General features: G+C 45.0%; 1 protein-coding gene across 6 annotated transcripts in view; it reads left to right on the forward strand.

Moving 5' to 3' along the window:
* TENM2 (teneurin transmembrane protein 2) overlaps positions 1-21,118 on the forward strand; it is a 1,283,414-nt gene that overhangs the window by 1,176,219 nt on the left and 86,077 nt on the right. For all 6 annotated transcript variants that reach the window (XM_003900492.5, XM_021940242.2, XM_021940246.2 and 3 more), the window contains one exon: positions 6,113-6,259. In XM_003900492.5, the coding sequence (XP_003900541.5) occupies positions 6,113-6,259 (147 nt within the window). The remainder of the gene's footprint in view (positions 1-6,112; positions 6,260-21,118) is intronic.

Genomic DNA, 21,118 nt, shown 5'->3' on the forward strand with positions numbered 1-21,118 from the left:
CCTGTTTTATGCTTTTACTTGCATTTCCATCTGGATAGGGTATTGCCCTTTATGCTTTTCTTAGGCATGCTTGATGTTGAATATTAAAATCCTGTTTCTCTCTTCGTACCCCTCATACAGTATTAGCCACTTATTTCTACCTTTAAATTGCTGCACATGGCAGAACATTTCTTGATGCTTTTTTAGAAAAGCCTTTTATGGTAATTATAGCTTTCTTCAAGTGCATTTATGCTTCCCTTTTTACCGTGCTGTAGACATTATTTTGTTCATGCCTAATTTTTGTTAAGGCAAAAAGCCTGCCTACCTGGTAACTGTGTGGACAGACTTTTTTTTTCTAGTGGTTGGAATTTTATGTGTAGAGTCTTGGAAACTCTTTTGTTTCCACTCTGCCAAAGCCATTGGATTCAGCCAGAGTTACTCGTTCATCATTTCCCCCAAGTACTTATTAAGTAGTGGCACTCCAAGAGCAAACAATCTAGACATGGTCCCTCCCTGACAGTTTTACACCATAGCAGGAGCGCCTGGGGCAGCTGTTCAGTTCACAAGAGGGGCACCATTCAAAATGTAGGTAATGACAATGAGTACATTTATTATGGCACTTTTCCAGCAGGTGACAGTAAAATGTCTTAAGGGAGGGCTGCTACATGGCCGAGCAAGCATCAAGGAGGTACCAGCCAATTGTGATACAGTAGGGCGGATAGTACCACATAAAAGAAAGGATAAAGATGCCATGGCCAGTGCTGCTGTCATGAGCTTGGGAGCTTTGGAAAAGCTTCCAGGAGGAGATGACTTCTGAGTGGGGATTTGAAGGATGTATTGAAGTTAGGGAGGTGAGAAAAGTGAAAAGGAAAGGCCAAGTGGCTTAAGTCTAACCAAAGGCTAAAGGGATATTGAGATAGGCTGATGTGGTAAGAGCCAGTTCATATGAAGTCAGCAAGCCCAGTTAAGGACTTCAGACTTTACCCATGGGTCAATGGAAAGCTACTGAAGTGTTTCCAGCAGTGTCCAGAATGTGAGAGGTGGAGGCAGGGAGACCAGTTAGGAGGTTTTGACAAGCATCTGGACCAAAGATGAGGGTGGCTGGGGTTAACGTGGTAGCAGTAGGGGTGGAAGTAGAGCACAGATTCCAAGATATTTAGGAAGAAGGACAGATACGAGTTCTTGCAGTTTATAGGAAAATAAGGCAGAACTTGGTTGGAATTAGATAGAAGAGACAAGAGAATGCAGGAGAGGAGGGGAATAATTAAGAATGCCTCCAACGTTTCAGTGGTGGGCAATGGGGTAGATACCTGGATGTGCCATGCACTGCTCAAGGGGTCAGAGTTTGTGGGGAGGAAAGGTAAAGAGTCAGAATTCCTTTGAGTTTGAGATGCTTATGAGTGTACAGGTGGGGAACAGATGGCTATGTTGAGATGCAAGTTGGAGTTCAGGTCTAGAGGTCAGAAGACTGGAATTGAAGATTTAGGGGCCATCAGAATATAAGGGTGTGGGTTGTTTTTGTTGTTGTTGTTGTTTCCTTTTTTTGAGACCGAGTCTTACTCTGTCGCCCAGACTAGAGTGCAATAGCACCGTTTTGACTCATTGCAGCCTCTGCCTTCTGAGTTCAAGTGATTCCCCAGCCTCAGCCTCCTGTGTTGCTGGGATTACAGGCACCTGCCACCACACCCAGCTAATTTTTGTATTTTTAGTAGAGATGGGGTTTCACCATTTTGGCCAGGCTGGTCTCGAACTCCGGACCTCAGGTGATCCACCCACCTTGGCCTCCCAAAGTAGGTTTTTTTAAATCCCAAATTTCCACATCACCTCTCTCTATATAGGTTGGAATATGACAGAACTAGTCCATTCATATCACTGGTGTCCTTGAAAATTCTCTGTGGGAAGAGGACTTTTGATCTTAGAGAGGAAGTTTCTGTTATCTTCTCATGACCCTCAGAAGAGTTTATAGATACAAGGCAGGCAGACAGAAAAGATATAGCACGCACTGATTGTTTTTATCCATTCGAGCACCTTCTACGTGCCTAAAACCAGGCCAAGCTCTGGGATTCAACAGCAAACAACCAAATCTTGGATCTCATGGGGGTTTATGTCTAGGGCTAGGTTTCTCAACCTTAGCACAGTTAACATTTGGGGCTGTATCATTCTTCACTGTGGGACCTGTCCTGTGCATTGTAAGATGTTTAGCAGCATCACTGGCCTCTACCCACGAGATGCCAGTAGCACCCTCCTCAAATTGTGGCAATCAAAAAAGGTCTCCAGACTGGGCACGGTGGCTCATGACTGGAGTGCTGTAATCCCAACACTTTGGGAGGCCAAGGCAGGCAGATCACTTGAGGTCAGGAGTTCAAGACCAGCCACAGCCAACATAGGTGAAACCCATCCTACAAAAAAAAATATATATATATATATATATATATATATATATATATGCACACATATATATATAGTCATTGTTGTTTGTGTGTGTGTGTATATATATGTATATATACAGAAAAAAAATCAGTTGGATGTGGTGGCATGCACCTGTAGTCCCAGCTACTGAGGAGGCTGAGGCAGGAGAATCATTTGAACCTGAGAGGCGGAGGCTGCAATGAGCCAAGATTGCACCACTGAACTCCAGCCTGGGCAAAAGAGTGAGACTCCATCTCAAAAAATAAAAATAAAAAATAAAAAGTGTCCAGACAATGCCAAATGTTTTCTGGAGAGAAATAGGGGTACAGAATTGCCTTTGTTGAGAACCACTGGTATAGGGTCATGATAGAACCTGCAGTCTCCAGGCAGCCAGCTCTCTCTAGCTCCATAAAAGAGGAACCAAACAGGTATGCTTTAAGGGGCTTTATATTAGTGGTCTTGGAGACAGGCAGTACCAGCCTGAAATCCAGAAGACTTCCTATAGGAGACTTCCTGGATGCCCCAGTATAAGCGCAATCCAACTTCAGTTATAGCATCCTCTCCAGAGAAACGCCTCTACCTCATACCTGTTTTGCCCTCCAGACTAATTACTTCCTAGGTTTTGTTTTTCCTTAAGCAGAAGCTGGCTTTGCACTTTACAAACACAAAGGATCACCTCCTCAGAAGGCCACCGGTAGAATGAACTTGTGCTGGGGTTAGCTTGGGGTTGCCTAGCAACGCCGTGCACCTACCAGGGCTGTTTTCTTCCTCTTCAAGCTAAAAGCTAAGTCCCGTCCATTAATTCCCAGCTACCCTGAAACTTCTCAGAGATTTGCCAGCTTCCTACTGCTCATGTTTTCATCTTCCTCATGTGATGTGGAGAAAACCTGCTACTGTGGTCCGTTTATTTCACTTCAGTTGGTCGGCAGGGGAAGGGTGGGGAGGAAGCAAGAGAGAAAGAGAAGGGGTTAAAAAAAAAAAAGCCTCATTCAATCTAGAAATATATGTATTTTGGGTGCGTATCTCTGACTGACACGCTAGTGTTTTTTGCAGATTTAAATCTGATGTAGCGGACGTGGGTTTCCTATACAATGAGGCTTCTGTTGACACATTGGACATGAATTTAGTCAGACATGAGACCTCAAAGTAGCTAAATAACAAAGCTCCGCCAAATAGATACCATGCTGAGCAAATGTTGATAGGTCTGTCATTTACTGTATTTTCTGTGATCTGTTCCCCAAAACTCTACCAGTAGAAATTGTTAAAGCTGAAGGTAGCTGGAGGTTGAAGAAATTCTCTTTTCCTTGAGAATCTGTGAAATGTCCCTTGGGCTTTTCCTACTGAGCTCATTTTGTTCCTGCAGAAATGTTTGTGGCATTTCTCTGCAACTGGGGATGGCTTTCCCTCCACATACCCTCTCACGGTAGGAAGTGAACAGGGGTTTTCCAGGCAGGGCCACAGTCAGGAAAAGCATGGAAATGTGAATCTGGGCTTTGTGAGGAGAGGTGTGTAGACCAAACAAGCCTTTCTCCAGGTGTGCACACACTGGTGATTTACTTGCCTGCTGGACTTAGCGCCAGGCTGTGCAACAAAAGAAAACGGTTTCCCTGGTAAGAGTCTCCTTGTTTGCCCTCTCAAGACAGCTCAGCTTCCCTAGGGAGTGCCCCACATAGGTCTCCTCTGTTGCATGCACTCCTCACCCAGATCCCAATCCAATACCACCTTCTGGAAAGGATGAGAGGCAGCAAACACTGAAGAGTGAAACTCCTCTTCTTAAAGAAGTAAAACTTAATTGCATACCCTTGAGACCTTACTTCTTAGGAAGATGCCTTTAAATTCCCACCACCGGCCAGACACAATGCCTCATGCCTGTAATCCTAGCACTTTGGGAGGCCGAGGCTGCAGGATCATTCGAGGCCAGGAGTTCAAGACTAACCTGGGCAACATAGCAAGATCCCATCTCTACTGAAAATTAAAAAGAAAAAAATTGCTGGGCTTGGTGGCACACACTTGCAGTCCTACCTACTCAGGAAGCTGAGGCAGGAGGATCACTCAAGCCCAGGAGTTCAAAGTGGCGGTGAGCTATGATCATGCCACTGCACTCCAGCCTAAGTGATAGAGTGAGACCCTATCTCAAATTCCCACCAGTACCATATGCACATACTAGGTTTATCAGCATTCTCATAAGGGGTACTCAAGAGAAAAGAAGGAATATGCTAGGTGAAGGCCTCTGGAACACTGGAGAGAGGAATAGGGGAGATGCATGCTTTTGATTCACAAGATTTGGGCCAGGAAGGTTTCAAATCAATTACTTCTATCATTACAAAGCTTTTTATCCTCCACCATGGCCCAATCCAGCCTGCACTTTATGTAGTTTAAAAATAGGCGTAGAAAAAGATGGAAACAGAGATGGTGGCAGAGGTAGAGATAGGATTCGAGATAGATATTCGAGGGAATTACTTTCTGGGGAAAATTAAATTAATGGTCATTGGGGTATATTTAAATTAAGTAAGAAAACATATCCCAGTGCACAACTCTGCAAATTTACTAGAAGTCATTGCATTGTACACTTAAAACAGGTGAATTTTATGGTGTATAAATTATGCCCCAATAAAGCTGTGAAAAGAAAGAAAAATGAGAAGATGTCTAGGAATTCTTGCCAGCATGAAGGTTTTGTGAGTGTGGCCACATCCTAGTAGTTCTCTGCTTCTCTCCTACCTGTTATAAAGAGTCACGGAGGCTCTGCTAGTGAGACCTTTCCCCTCTCTCTTTAGTGCACCTCCTTTCTCCACTTTCCTCCCCCAGACTCCCTTTGTCCAAACTCAGATCAGGAGAGTGCTGGCTGCAATTGTTTTGGGTCCTGGAGTAATTAGAAAATTACACAGGCAGCTGATTCTGCACAGGCACGTGAGCGCATGCTCACACACACACACACACACACACACACCCCAATAAAGGAAAAGAAATCCACAAAATAAGAACTACTCCTACCCCACCACCCTTCCCCCAAGCACATATATTTTTTTCTTCTATCTTTCCCCGATTCATGGCACCCAGCATCTCTACCCTCCACAGCCTTCGAATCCTGCAGTACTTTCAAATCGTGCCATAAATAGGTTGAGTGATAAGCAGCCAACATCTTTAAGTGCCCCTTAAAACTAAATATTACCTGTACAAGCATATGAAAATAGCTCAGCAGAACCATCCAGTTCTCGGTCATGAGAAGCTCATGATAATCCTATGTAAATATGTATTTAAAACTCTGAAAGATGGCGGGTACTTTGCCTCCATCCTGGGTTGATAGGGAATTTTTTCTCTTCTACGGAAGAGCACTTCTTAAAAAAAGAAAAAAAGAAAGAAAGAAAAGCTTCTTTTCAGTAGCATCGATCCTGAGCTATTGGCTGGAAATCACAGCCTAGCTAGTCTGGTTGTCAGCTCAGCACTGGTTTAGTTGTCTGGGATGTGCATTGAACTCCCCGCTTTGGGAAGGTTGCCTCTGACCTAGGTCAGTTGTCACTGGGGATCCCCTGCATCTGCGACCCCACTCTGTCTTGCTACTGCATGCGTTGCCTGCTCCCCTGACTCTGTGGAAGGCAGGCGCGGGCCCCACTGTGAGGCTGGCCCAGCGGCTGCCCTGCGGCCTTGCTCCCCTCTGCATGGCTCCCCTGCTTCCCCAGCGCAGCCTCACGTCCCTCCTTCTCATCCTCTCCATTTCTCCAACCAGATGGCTGCCCTGACTTGTGCAACGGTAACGGGAGATGCACACTGGGTCAGAACAGCTGGCAGTGTGTCTGCCAGACCGGCTGGAGAGGGCCCGGATGCAACGTTGCCATGGAAACTTCCTGTGCTGATAACAAGGATAATGAGGGAGGTGAGCACGCGTCTTCTCATTCCCAGCCCCTAAGATCAGAGCGTTGTCCATGCTTTTGTCATGAGTCATTTTTCTTCTGAAAGACCTCCCCTGCACTATTGTCAAATGTTGTTGTAACATTTTCTTTGAAGCAAATGCAGCAGAGAACAGGTATCCTTATGCCAGGGGGGATCTCTGGGAGACACTGGCTGGAGGCACTGGGGGTTGATGCTGGCTCAGAATTCCCAAGTGTCCATTGCCACATAAAGGTGGCTGGACCCTGGCACTGCCTTCAGGGTGACCAGTCCTGCCAGACCTTTCAGGGCTGGGGACAACAGTCGGTGACAATGAGGATGACAATCTATGCCTACCACACTAGGCTGTCATAAGCAATGCCTGCTGCCTTCATCCTTACAGCCCTTTGAGATGTCACTTTACAGATGAGGAAACCAAGGCCTGAAGAGTGATTAAGTAACTTTTTCGAGATAATCCAACCACCATTAGTAAAATTGAGACCCAAACCCAACTGAGGCTCCAAAGTGTCTGTTCTAACTAGTTGTCAGCAAACTATGGTCCATGGACCAATCCTGGCCTGTAAGCTAAAAATAGTTTTAACATTTTTAATGGCTGGGGGGAAAAAATCATAAAAAGAACAATATTTGATGGTGTGTAAATTATGTGAATTCAAATTTTGATGTTTATAAATTTTTAAACAGCTTTATTGAGGTATAATCAACATATAAAAAGCTGTGTATATGGCCAGGTATTGTGGTGCACGCCTGTAATCCCAGCACTTTGGGAGGCCATCACCACCATCAAGGCCATAAACATGTCCGTCACCTCCCAAAGTGTCTTCCTACTGACTGAACCAAGGGTCGGGCTGCTTGTTTTCAAGGTCCAATAACAAGATGCAGACAAACTGGGAAAGTAACCAGAAATAAACTCTCCCAGGTACAGGGAGAAGGCCAGAGATCATTCACAGGCCAACACAAAATTACAAAGTTTTCCAGTGCATATATACCTTCTAAGCTATGTGTCTATGTGTAAGTGTGCATTCATCTGAAGACACAAGTGATTGATTCCATCTAATCTATAACTAAGGTTTGGGTCCTGGAGAGCTTCTTCCAGAGCCTCAGTAAATTTGCTTAATCTAGATGGGTCCTGGTGCCAGGGGTGATAACTCTTATCTTGTCTCCAGCTAAGGTGTGGAGGTCTGGGGAGTTCCTTTAGACTCCCAATAAAACTTGTTTAATCCTAAAAGGGTCCTGGTACGAGGAATGTAAGAATTCCTTCATTATCTTGTGAAGGTTCAAGGCCCAGGAAAGGCCTAGGCAAGACTCTTGGTGGACTTTTGTTACATTCCAGCCTTTGTGTAAGGGTGCTGGCTCTTTCCGCCTATAATATTTAACCTAATCATTCATTCAGTGCCAAAACAGTTGTCAGGGAAGCCTGCCTGTTCAGCTGTTGCTGAGACATAGCCTGCCACACTGCTTTCTTTGTGATTATTGTTGTGATTATTGTTGTGGGGTGACTTTTTGGTTTTAGAAGTTTTTGTGGTAAGAACATTTCAATGTGAGATCTACCCTCTTAGCAAATTTTGAGTATACACTACTTTGTTAGCTATAGACACTATGCTATGTGGTAGATCTCCAGAATGTCTTTATCTTGCATCAGTGACACTTTGTACCCCTTAACCCACACCTCTCCATTTATTGGAATATAACCATGCCCATTTGTTTATGTTTGGTCTAGAGCTGCTTTCACTCTCCATTTCAGAGTGGAGTCACAACAAAAACTACTTGGCCATCAAAGCCTAAAATATTTACTCTCTGGCCCTTTACAGGAATAGTTTTCTGTCCCCAATTCTAAACCTCTGAGCTGAATTTCCCCATGTTACTTCCTGATGGAGTGCTAAGTTTCTGGGGCTAAATGAGGTTGGCTTAGCCTGTGGGCCCCCTGATCTCCTAAGAATACTGTGGAATGTTCCCTAGACTTTAGTACAGGTGTGTTATCCACCCCCACCAAAATTAGTAACTGATCAGAATTCACTAGGAGCAGAAGTTGTTTCAGAGTGTAAGAAGATCCATGAGTCCAATCATTTGATTTAACAAAAATGTATTTAGTGCCACCTTGGACCAGCCATTGAAACCTAGGAATATGAATGACCAAGCCAAAGTCAATCACTGCCTTCCTGGTCCCAACAGGTCCTTTCAGTGATGTCCAGAGCAGGGTGCAATCCATCAGGGTGGTGGATGAGAGTATTAGATACTCTATTTTTATTTGTTCTCATCCTCTTAATGGATATTTTGCAGTTTCCATAATTTTTGATTGCCATTGTGCCTGTATGTAATTTGTAAATAAACAGATGTACACACACTGATAGGAATACACAATCAAAACAGTTTACAGACCTGATGTGGTTTACAGAGCTCCCATTCATTCATTTTCTCTTTCCTGAAACAGAGCCAAAAGAGAAAGCACTTTAATTCATTTTTTAACAAGTTAAGGCATAACTACATAATGCATTTTTTTTCCAAGTCAGAATCGCACGACTTTTGCTGGTAAGATTCACTGTTTTTCCTTCTGCCTCCCTGGCGATTTCACTGAGCACAGCGGTTGCTTACAGATCAGCTTCTACTTCCAGAAAGGAGCTGCTCTCCTGGCTCCCTTCCCTGTTCCTGGTGTCAGCAGCTGAAAGCATAACAAATGGCTGGAATGCTGCACAGAGGGAAGAGAGGAAAGTCTGGGGGACCATCTCCCCAGCATACCCTGCATTACCCACCTCCCTCCCCACCAGCCCTACCCCTGATCCCAGCTCCCACCCGGCCAAAACCAAATTCCTGTAGTGATGGGGCTAAAAGAGGCTCACAGGGTCCCCAGTCCTAAGGGTTGCCCACCAGGCACAATTCAGGATCCCCCCCTGACTGGCAGAGACAAAGCAGTCTAAAGGCAGGGCACAAAAGCAAATGAGGCAGTGATTATGCTAAAGACAATAATGGCCTTGTTATGGGAACGATTAAAGCAAACCTCCCAAGGAAGTAATTAACCACAAAGAAAAAAAAAAAAAAAAAAAAAAGAAGGCTGCATGGTGTTTATAAAAAGAAACTCCCAGTTAATTCAGAGTTGCTTATGTCAGGTGAGAAGGGTAGACACCAATTCTGTCTCACCTGGCGTAGGCAATTCACAATTAACTGAGTTCTTTTTTTGGAGGAGATTCCTTGGTGTAGAGTATCCTTTTTATGGTTAATGACTTCCCTAGGAGGTGTGCTAAGCACTTAGCTGTTTATTGATAAATATTAAGGTTGCTCCTCATCAACTCCAGATTCAATCCTGCAGCACACTAATTATATCACTCTTTTTGTTTGGTTGGGGTGGGGGTGGGAGTTCTGCCCTAGTCTCTGTCCTGCTTTGTGAGTTTTCAGGAAGGGCTATGTGAGTTTATAAACCTGGCAATGGGTCAGAGGCACCCGGGCAGAACATGAATGCAGACCCGGGGAGCAGCTGCAATGAACACATTGTTATAAATTTCGTGAATGGGCAAAATAATACAGCAATCTACCAAAGTGGACTGGAAAAGGCAAATCACTTTTCCATCTAGAAACACTCGAAAAAAAATCTGAAGGGATATATATTTTTTTATTTTAAACTGAGATGGATATAGATACAAATACAGATAGAGATATCTGAAACCTTCAACAGTCTTTTTTCAACCTAGGTTCCTCTATGAGAGAATTAAGCCCTAATACTTTATGGCCACTAGTAGTTCTGAAACTTCAGCATGTGGCAAAACCACCTTGATTCAACACAGAGTGCTAAGCCCTATCCCTAGAGCTCCTGATTCTCTAAGTCTGGGGAGGGCGGTGCAAGACTTTGAATTTCTAGTAAATATCCCAGCAGTGCTGACACAGGGGACGCTGATGCAGGTCCTCCTTGAGAACCACTGTCCTAAGCCATCCGATCTATGCAATGAATTAACTTCTCTCCTGTGCATCTAGAATGGTACTGGATAAAGTACCTCCTTTGGAAGAACTGAGAAAACTTTCACTCAAATAATGCTCTGTAGTTAGCAGTGTTGAGATGAAAATCCCTGTTGGAGAAGGCTGCCTTAGAATATCCCCGCCAAAACAGTTTATGCCGATTCCCTGCCTTCTCATCCCCTTGGCTTTCAAAGTCTCCAAACACCCCTAGTCATGTGACCGCCGCTCATGTAACCTCAGGAAGCAATGGCTGATTCTGAAGGGACAAGCCTTACCTGCCCATGGCCACTAAAAAGAAGTGGAAATGGTTCAGACAGACATGGCAGCAGACTGTCTTTTTAGTAGTAAGAGATCTTCACTTGAACTGCTCACCCCAATTTGAAAAAGAAGAGACTCAAAGAAATATTTTTGCTTACAGAAGACAAATACCAGCTCATTAAAGTCTGAGAATACACACAACATGTGCACCAAGTGACAGGCGGATAATATTTAATTATCACCACCAAGACAGAGGTGCGAGATTTAGTTCATCACAGCCAGGGGTAGGAGAGAGGGTGTAGAGTTCCTCTAAAAGTGGGAACTGCAAGGTGAGGAGGCGTTGTTAGACCGTCTGACCTGGTGAGACAGTCCTTACTCCTTCTCCACTCCCCTTTATCACCCTGAACTTAGAGTCAGGAGCCCTAGCCCTCCCATCATTTCAAGCTGGCATAGGAGTGAGTCTGAAGCTCCTGTGGAATCCTATGAGATGCTTTCTCCCATCTGTGGGCAGCAGTGACAGTGGAGACCAAGGGAGGCAATGTCATAACCACATCACCTGGACATAGGGGTAGGAGGAAGCCCTTTTTAGGCTGAGCTCGTCCTCAGTCACCCCGCATCACTTTCTTCCTTACTAAACTAGGAGAGATGTCTTTTTCCTCCCGTTCTGTTTCAACACAGCATTGAAAGATGTCTTGCACCTTCTCTTTCACGTCCCTGGTTTCTGAACAGGTGACACTGTATCATCATAATTGATTAAGAGCTTGGGCTTCAGAGTCAGCTTTTGTATCCCAGCTCTGCAAGTCACTTTGCTTCTCAAAGTCTCAATCTTCTTATCTGCAAAATAGGCATGGCAATGCCAATGCCACTAGCTGGTGTGAAGTTTAAGTGAGAAAATGCATGTGATATATTTTACAAGACACCTGGCTCATAGATGCCCTCACATATTGGCTGCTGCTAGCATTGACATTATTAATATTAATGTTATTTTCTAGAAAGGAGACCGAATTCATATAGATGGAACCCAACCAATAATTTTTCCAGTGTACACAACCACAAAGATTCTAACTTTGTGCTTATTGAACTTCAGTGCTGCGTGACTGTGTGGAGGGCTTGTTTAAAAGTCAGATTTCTAAGTCCCCACCTTAAAGCTTCTGATTTATTAGTCAGATATAGGATCCAAGAATCTGTACTTCTATCAAGCAACCCAGAGTGTCTGATACAAGTGTGTTTGCTCTGCAGGTGACATTTTGAGATAAACTTTTTAAAATAATGGCTTTCCCTGGGTGGGCTGACCCAGCCTAATGTCACAGTGCTTACACCCCAAACCCTTTCCCCTAGAATCCCCAAAACACAGGAGTGCAGTGAGGAGAGGGGAATTTTATTTCAGGAAGAAATAAGTAGCTGAAAAGACATGAAGTCTGGGCATGGTGGCTCACGCCCGTAATCCTAACACTTTGGGAGACCAAGGTGAGTGGATCACTTGAGCTCAAGAGTTCAAGACCAGCCTTGGCAACATGGTAAAACTCCATCTCTACAAAAAATACAGAAATTAACCAGGCAGGCATCCTGGCATGTGCCTGTAGTTCCAGCTACTCAGGAGGCCGAGGTAGAAGGATTGCTTGCTCAGGAAGTTGAGGCTGCAGTGAGCCGTGATTACGCTATTGCACTCCAGCCTGGGTGACAGTGTGAGACCCTGTCTCAAAAAAAAAAAAAGACATGAAGATATTTTTCCATTTAGGTCCTTAGTGAATGACTTCAGTATGATTTAGAAGTTCTCCATTCTTGGGTGGAGAGTTGGCTAATGTTTGTTTCAACGTTTAAAAACCTTTAACTCTCTGTCATTGGGGTATGAATTCATCCATCCACTCATCCATCCATCCATCCATCCATTCATTAGCTTATTCATTTATGGCTTAACAAACATTTGTTGAGGATTTACTAAATGTTAGACCCTGAAAATAAGCCTTTAGAATACTAAAGCAAACATGACACATGTCCACAAAGAGCTCACTATCCATCTACAAAGGTGGATAAACACATTGTTATTATTATTATTACAGTCCAGCATGTGAGAAGTGGCAGGGATGGACATCTTATTAGATGGCAGTAGTTCAGTGGGAGCATAGCAAAGGGACTGTCACATGTATGGGTGTCAGGAGCATGACATGAGAGAAAGCCCAGCCCAGTGTTAAGGCCAGGCTCTTCAGCTCGTTCCCATGGAGTGTCCTCAAAGCCACAGATCTGTGTATCAGTAACCCCTGGTAGAGGCTCTTCAGACCACTAGCAGTTTCTGTAGTTCCCTCTCTAAATGAGGGACTCCACACTGGCTTCTCCGCAGAGCAGTATTTCCCACCCTACCTCCATCTGCAAGGCTTGGTTCCTTGCTTCACTCCAAAAGAGGCTGCCTTGGGTTAAGAGACGTGGATGCTGGCCTGAGCTCCGGGCATGCCATCCAAGGCACTCCAGCCAGGTCTAAATGAGGAGAAATAACACTGGAGTCTGTCCAAAGCACTTGGAACCGGCAAAACCCACCCCTTGCCCACTGCCTCCTTCCACTCCCTCCCCATCCCATAACCATCCAAATTGGTTTGACACGATTCAGGAATGCTCTTCCAGCATTTATCTCACTTGTTAATTAATAACTCACCTTGTCTGTGCATTTAGCAGAGCCAAGCTTGGGACTTCAGGGACTCCAAAAGGGTTCTGGTTCCCAGGCCCAAATAGTCCCGTTTCTTCCTCCAGTGAGAGACAAAGCTTGGTGAACCCATTGTAAATGCCTTGATTAGTATATCCCAATCATGTTGATGGATTGGTTGGGTGGGGAACAGCTTAAAAGTACAACATTGTGCTATTAATTGGGTTGGATGAGGATTCCCTTTGCAGTCCAAAGACCTTGTGGCAAATGTAGCTGGGCCATAAACAGAGTCCCTGATTAGCTCCCAGAGAGAAAAGCAATGTATCTAATGCTTAGGAGGAAAACTTGGCCTTGAGGACACTGCCAGCTGGCCAGATGCTGGGTCTCTCTTCTTTAGGAGGGAAGTAGAATTAGCCTCAACTGAGATCCTCAGGGAACACATAGCAACAGGGATCTGAAATTATTCTGGCTCTTCCAGTTGAAATAAGATCTTTGACTTCCTGGGCATATTTGACTAGAGAATCTTCTGTTTAGAAAACTGTAAGGTAGAGGTTCAGTTTTCTTTTATTCTACTGAGGTTTAGAAAAAAGATAGAACCAACTGGGCACGGTGGCTCATACCTGTAATCCCAACACTTTGGGAGACCAAGGAGGGTGGATCACTTGAGGTCAGGAGTTTAAGACCAGCCTGACCAATATGATGAAACCCTGTCTCTACTAAAAATACAAAAATTAGCCGGACATAGTGGCTCACACCTGTAGTCCCAGCTACTCATGAGGCTGAGGCATGAGAATCTCTTGAACCCAGGAGGCAGAGGCTACAGTGAGGCAAGATCATACCACTGCAGCACTCCAGGCTGAGTGACAGAGCAAGATTCCGTCTCAAAAAGAAAAGAAAGAAAGAAAGATAGAACCTATTCTCTTGCATATAAAAATTATAATCAGTAAGATTTTTGAGAGCTTACATATGCCAAGCACGGTGCTGAGCTTGCCCTGCACCTGGGTTACAGGAACAGCCTCGCAAGTGGTCTCACTGCTACTCCTTTTGCTGTCTGCTCTCTGTTCCTCCACACAGCATCCAGAGGGACTGTTTTGGTATGTTGATGCAAAAGTTATTGCAGTTTTGACCGCTGAAAGCAATTAATTTTGCACCAACCTAATACACTGTAAATCTCATCATTCCATGTTCTCAAAGGGTTTCTCATGAAGTTAGAATCAAAATCAGATTTTTTTTTCACCTTGGCTTAGAGGGCCCTCTGTGTGTCCCCTGCCTTGTCTCTGACCTGTCCTCCCCCATCCCCTCCGGAAGCTCAGCCTCATCCACTCTGGCTGGTGTTCAGACCACACAAGTGCAAAGATTAGTTCCACCCGAGAGTCTTTGCTAGTGCAAGGTGGAAATGCCCAATCCAGGCACACTGTGTCACTGGCTCATTGTAGTCATTCAGTTCTCAGCTCAAATGCCTGAGAAGGACTTACTATGAAGTCTTCCTCTGTCTCTCTCCCATCAACCATTAGTGTTTGCTTTATGGAAATACCACACTCCTAAATTTTCTCAAACTATTATTCTTGTAGGTTCTCTGTTTCTTCACACTAGACTATAAGTTCAATGAGTCTATTTCATCATATTATTTCCATTATACAGATAAGGATACAAAGGCTCAAGAAGTTAAGACTCAGAATAGGCTTTTCAGCTAACCACCATGATATATGGCTTTTCTCCTTTAAAGCCATTGGCTCGTTTTTTTCTAAAACACTCAAAAACTTTGGACGGTGTTTCTGAAGAAGATTCAAACAAGTACAGAATGTGTGTTGCTGCAAAGAAGCCTTAGAAAAAATCACCTCGAAGACAAAACTTTTCCATTGAAAACCTTTTCCTGGTACGTGTAATTGACCATTGAATTAGTTATTTTTTTGTTTTTTTTTTTTTTTAAAAAAAAGGTATTTAAAGTTTATAATGTACCCAACACAGCACTTTCAGGCTTTTTTAATCAAGTCTTTATTAGTTTAAATGGTTATTAAGTGTCTCTGAAGGGATTATGTTTTTTTCCCCCGATTAGATGACAAATCAAATATTCATTATGAAATTGTGATGAAAATGCATAATCTGAAAAAAAAATTTCATCATGTAAATCACTATGGACTTATTTTAGGGAATTAAAGGATGAAAACGCAGATTTCACTGGTGGCAAGGAGGTAATGTTGATATCGTTATGTTGGCTTCCTGTATTTGTGCCTTGGCCAGAGTCTTGCCCTAGATGGTGGCAGGCACACCCCTGCCATCCCCTGGTCTCTGTGACCAGCATTGGAATAAAGAGGCAAGGTCCTCGTGCCATCACTAGCTCTCTTGCTCCCACAGTCTTCCTCCCAGTCCAGACTGGTGGTTCCCTACTGGGGCAACTCGCTCGCCCAGGAACATCTGGCAGTGACTGGAAGCATTCATGAGTCATGGCGGCGGGGAGGTGGGGAGGTGCTACTGGCATCCAGCGGGTAGAGGCCAGGGTTGCTGCTAAATGCCCTACACACATAGGAAAGCCCCAAATCAAAGAATGATCTGACCCAAAATGTCAATAACGCCAAGGATTGAGAAATCCGATATAGACACTTAATGTCCCAGGAACATATCTGTCTGAGGGACCAGATGGTCCCAAAACAGGCAGTGTCCATGGGCCTGATTTGAAAGGACGTGATGTCCAAAACTCTAAGGCATTGAGCCCTTACCAAGGGCCAGGCCCATGCTAAAACTTCACCCACATTGCCTAAATAAATCATAATCCCCACAAGAGCCCTAAGAATCTCTCATTATCCTTTACATAGAAGCAGAAACTAAGAGCCAGAGAGGTGAAGTGGCTTGTCCAAGCTCCCAAAGCAAAAACATAGCCAAGGCAGGATTCAGAACCTGGGTCAAGAGCCCTCCTCTGGGCGCCTCACAGCACCTGAGTGTTTGTTGTGTTTGGGCTCAGAGCAAGGCAGAGCATAAGGGCTTGAACAACCTCCGCCCTGCAGACACACGAATTCTGCAGCATGCTTAAAAATACCGTCGACGTTAGCTTTTCCCTCCAGTTTTGGATTTGGAACGCATTTTTGCCACAAAGTGCTTAGGCACTGAAATGCCAGGGGGTAAGCAGGGGAGAGTTGAGCAGTTGGACTTTAAATAGCAAGGTGTTAGCAAGCAGCACAGCAAGAGCAGCTGCCCAAGGCCTGTGCTCTTTTCTTTGACTTTCTATCTTCTCAGCCAAGAGCTCTGGGGGATTGGAGAGGGGCCAGAACTCTGTGGCCAAGTGCAAATCCAGAGAAAACTGCAAGGTGTTCCCCAAACTGCTGCGCCTAATGCTTCTCTTCCTCCCCACTCACAACCAAGACCTAACCTTTCCACGGTGATTCTCCTCCTCTGCCTGTCCTCAGGGTATGTCATCATGGAGCTCTCCCCACCCCCTTCAGTTTCCTGGAACTCCATGGCCACGTACACTGAGGCACACTACCTCTTTCATTTATGAGAATCACAGTATGATTTCATTTGTGGGAGTCTGGAAATGTCAGATGCAAAAAGCTAAAATATAGAGTCCCCAGCAGCTGCAAAGCCCAGGGAGGGAAAGTCACTTACTCAAGGCCAAGGAGCAGGTAGGGCAGACCTGAGACTGGAGTCCTGGTTTCTTGGCTCAAAATCCAGTGTGCTTTTCTCAATGCTATGTCACCACCAGAAGGACCCAGTGACCCTCAGGAGAATGGGTGTCTTCCACTACTGGTTGGAGCCATGATCTGTCTCAGACCTGGGACCTAGATTAGAATGAGTGGAGGTGCCTAGGGCACCTCACAGTGAGTGCCACCTTCACTTTTGCCCCCTCAGCCCTTCATTCACCTCTTCCTAGTTGCAACCCTGCTCAGACCTCTTGTCATTGATGGCAATGACAGAAAATACCCTCTCCCACACAAGCCACACTCCTGGACAGACCCCTCACCACCAAAATCATTTATTCATTCAACAAACGTATACCAAGCCCCCACTCTGTGGCTGGGCATGTGAGCGAGAAAGACTCAAACTCTGCCCATAAAGAATCCTCCGTCTGGTGGGAAGTAAAATACATACAAAAGCTGTCACTGCAGAGCCATGTATTAAGGGTCCATAATAGAAGCAAGGCCAAGAGACCATGGCCGCTCACAAGAGAGGCACTGAAGGCTTCCAAAATAGGTACAGCTTGAATATTAAAAGATATAGAGGAATTAGGCAAGGAAGGAGGGAAAAGCATTGTGAATGAAGGAAATGGCAAATGCACAGAGGCAAAAAACAGCAATGCCTGTGTGGGGCCTCTGAGAAGCCTGGTACCTTGCAGCCTAGTCCACGTGGAGAATGGAGGAGGATGAGGCTAGAATGGGGTTTGCATGCAGTGCTGGGCAGAGCACAACACAGCCAACATATTTGTTTGTGCCTCCCACCACATAGCATCTCAGTCTTCAAAACTGCAACCATGCCTGCCCTCAGACAGAAGGCTGATATATCTGCTTGAGTTATTATAAACACACACACCACAGCTGAGAAGCAGGCGTGGCCTTTTGTTATATTCCCTCCATTGCACTTAGGCATTCTTTCTCCCAGGGAGAGGAGACAGCCTGGCAGGGTAGTCAAGAGGCTTTGGGATCTGAGCTTCAGGTCATGTCCCAGCTCCTCCACTTCCTCAAGATATGAGCTTAAGCTTAAGCTTTGTCCTCTCTAAAGCAGAGCTAGGGCTAACTTCTACCTCATAGGATGCTGTGAGGCTGAGATGAGTTAATGCATGCAGAACAGTCAGCACAATGGTTCGTATACATCTTATACGTCAGCGAGCATCAGAATCACCTGGAAGGCTTCGTGCACAGATGGCTGGGCCCCACCCTCAGAGTTTCAGATTCAGTAGGTCTGGCAGGAAGCCCAAGAATGCGCATTTCTCACAAGTGTCCAGATGATGCTGACGCATTGAGAACCACTGACTTAGCGTAATGCATACCTTTTGAAGGGAAGCTCAAGTGCTGGCAGAGGGATTCCTCCGAGCGCGCCAGCCCTGGGCCAGCTGATGAGGAGAGACAGGCCAAACAGCTCTGCATCCTGAGGCAGTGGCCACTTGATTAGCATATGGACCTTGGGTACATTCCTAGGTTCACTGAGGTCCTTTTCACAGAAGCTTGTCATCCGGAGAGGAGTCAAGGCTCCAACTTCCCAGGATTCATCCTCCTCCTTCAAGACTATTGGAATAAAAGAAGAATGTGGAAGGAGTTTGCTGGGAGAGGGCAGTGATAGGTGGCCCTGGTTCATTGCCTTTTATGACATTCTGCTGCTTCTGCCATACCCCCTGCCCCACTTAGGACAGGTGATGCTGTGCCATTTACTGCTGGGGTCCACAGACTTTGGAATCAGACAGACCGAGCTGTACATTCTGACTCAGGTTCTTACTAGCTGTGCTTCCTTGAGCAAAGGATCTAACCTCTCTGAGACTCAGTTCTCTCATCTAAACTGGAAACAATGATATCAACCTCATTGGCCTGTTGTAAGGTTTGACTAGAAAGTTTATACAGAGCAACTTAATGCCCCTTTATTTAAATGGCTGCTCTGAGTGTTTGCATCTCCCGGTATGATGTGAGTTCAGAGATTCTAAAAACATACACTGCCTCCCCATCAAAAACTCACCATTTCAAATAATGCATACATTTCAAAATCAGGAGCCCATCTTTTGGTCCCTGTTATAATACATTTCCCTCAATTTCATCCCCACTGGCTCTGGAATGAGTGCTGTCTTCCCTCAGAGATCATGAACCGGTGACCCCCAAGCTGGGTGGGTCACTGCAATGTTCCGTTTAGCCACACAGGCTTACAAAAATCTTTGCATTCATTGCTGACTTTTAGAGGATTTCATTAAACTAACAAAGAAACTGAGGGCCTAGAGGTTAACTTGCCCAGAGTCAAACAGTGGAAGAGCTGGGATTGGAGCCCAGTTCTTTTGATTCTAAATGCCTTGTTCATTCTTCTCTCAGACCCTTTTTCGGAAAGTAATTTTATACCAGGTGTGCCAGAGAGTCCAAAGCCGCTAGGTATCTGGGGTCATGCTGGAAAAGCGGAATCCATGGAGAAGACAGATGCAGAAAAGAGGAACGGCAGTCCCCGGAGCAAGCTTCTCCTGCTCTTACTTCTGCCATGCTCACTCAGAAAATTTGTGGCTCAAGGAGTATAGAACCAGGGAGAAAACCCCAGCCTACCTGGGGTCCATCACTCAAAGTCTTAGTCCTTTAATGAGCAACACTAATATCATCACTACCCAACTAGCACACTGTCTGCCAGGGTGGCCATTGCATAGGCCTTTGACATGCTCTCTTTGTCCATGCATCTTGCCACACAGATTTTTGGATGCCCCATTACCTGGCCTCTCCATTCCCTACTCCTAATCCTTAAGGCCATGATTTCTTAGTAGCTTTCCACCTCCACTCAGATCATGCCAACAACTTCTCTGGGCTGGACTATGGGTCCTCCAGCTTCTAATCTGTTCCCCACAGAGCAGCTGGAAGAATCCTTTTAGAAGTCAGATCCTATCACACCCCTGCGCAAGCCTTGCCAGGGCCTCTCATCTCCCGTAGCATGGCACCTAGGTTGCCGCAGTGGCTTCCATTGCTCTGCATAAGTGAGTCCCTGCTTCCATGCTGATCTCATTTCCTCTCTCTCTTCCTCCTCCTCTCTGCCCTATACCTGCCATCTTGCCAGTCCTACAACTCACAAATACACTTTCACCCTAGGCTTCTGCACTTGCTGTTGCCTCTGCTCAGAGTGTTCTTCCAGATGTTTCCATGACTCATTTCCTCCTTTCATTTAGGTTTCTACACGAACATCACTTCCTCAGAGAAGCCCTCCCTGACTTCCCTGTCTAAAGCAGAAAATCCCCTCCTTCATCACTCTCCAGCCCTTTACCCTGCTTTACTTAGCGTCTTCAGAACACTGTCACTCTAAGTCCATCAGGCATTCATTTGTTTATTGTCTATTCTCCCCCTCTAGAATCTAGGGCCATAATCACAGGGTCCTTGTCTGCCTTGGTCAACTCATTGTTACACGAATTGAATGAATAAAAGCTTTCATGAGAAGTGTTTGGGATGGGAAGCAATTGTCTTTTATTCAATAGATTATTGGGAGATAAATACATTTCATTCTAGGATTTCAAAAAACATGCATACAGACAGTGACACCCACGTCACTATATACCACTGACATCATTTTATCAATGCAAAGAAAATCCAAATATAAAATACATCTTTTCAGTAAGGCATGAAGACAGGGTTGTACTGCTCTTCATCTGTATCATTGACTTGGCCTCATCCTGTCCATTGACTTCCTGTGGGTTGGTGCAGTAGGTATGAAAGCCTCATAATCCTGCTTTAAAACAAGAGGAAAGGCAGAGGCTGCTGCGGATTGTTCTTGGGTGAACTCTGACCTCCCAAACTACAGCTTGCTGGAGAAGCATAGAGTAGGGGAGAAGAACAGCAAGTCTAAGGCTGGGCCAGCTGCGCGTGAATCCCAGCTTCCCCACCCACCAGCAGCTGCCCAACCTTAGTCAAGTAACTGACCCTCTCTAGGACTGGGTTTCTCCATCTCAAAAGTGGAAGTAAACAAATGGTTACTACACAACAAGTCCTTCTGCTTATGGTTTATTTGATTTTTTTTTTTTTTTTTTTTTGCAACAGCCCTGTTAAGCTGGTGTGATTATTTTTATTTTACAGATGAAGAAACCAAGACTCAGAGAAGTAAAGTAACTAGCCCAAGGTCACACAGCCAGTATTTTGCTGACCTAGTGTTGAACACAGATGAGCTGCCTCTAGATCCTGTGATCGTAATTGGCAGTATGATACTCATTCCTAGTACGTACACCATAGAGTAGATGTGAAGATTAAATGACAGCCAGGCACAGTGGCTCAAACCTGTAATCCCAGCACTTTGGGAGACTGAGGCAGGAGGATTGCTTGAGCCCAGGAACTTGAGACCAGTCTGGTCAATATAGCAAGA

The sequence above is a fragment of the Papio anubis genome, chromosome 5, assembly GCF_008728515.1.
Source record: "Papio anubis isolate 15944 chromosome 5, Panubis1.0, whole genome shotgun sequence".
NCBI classification, from domain to species: Eukaryota; Metazoa; Chordata; class Mammalia; order Primates; family Cercopithecidae; genus Papio; species Papio anubis.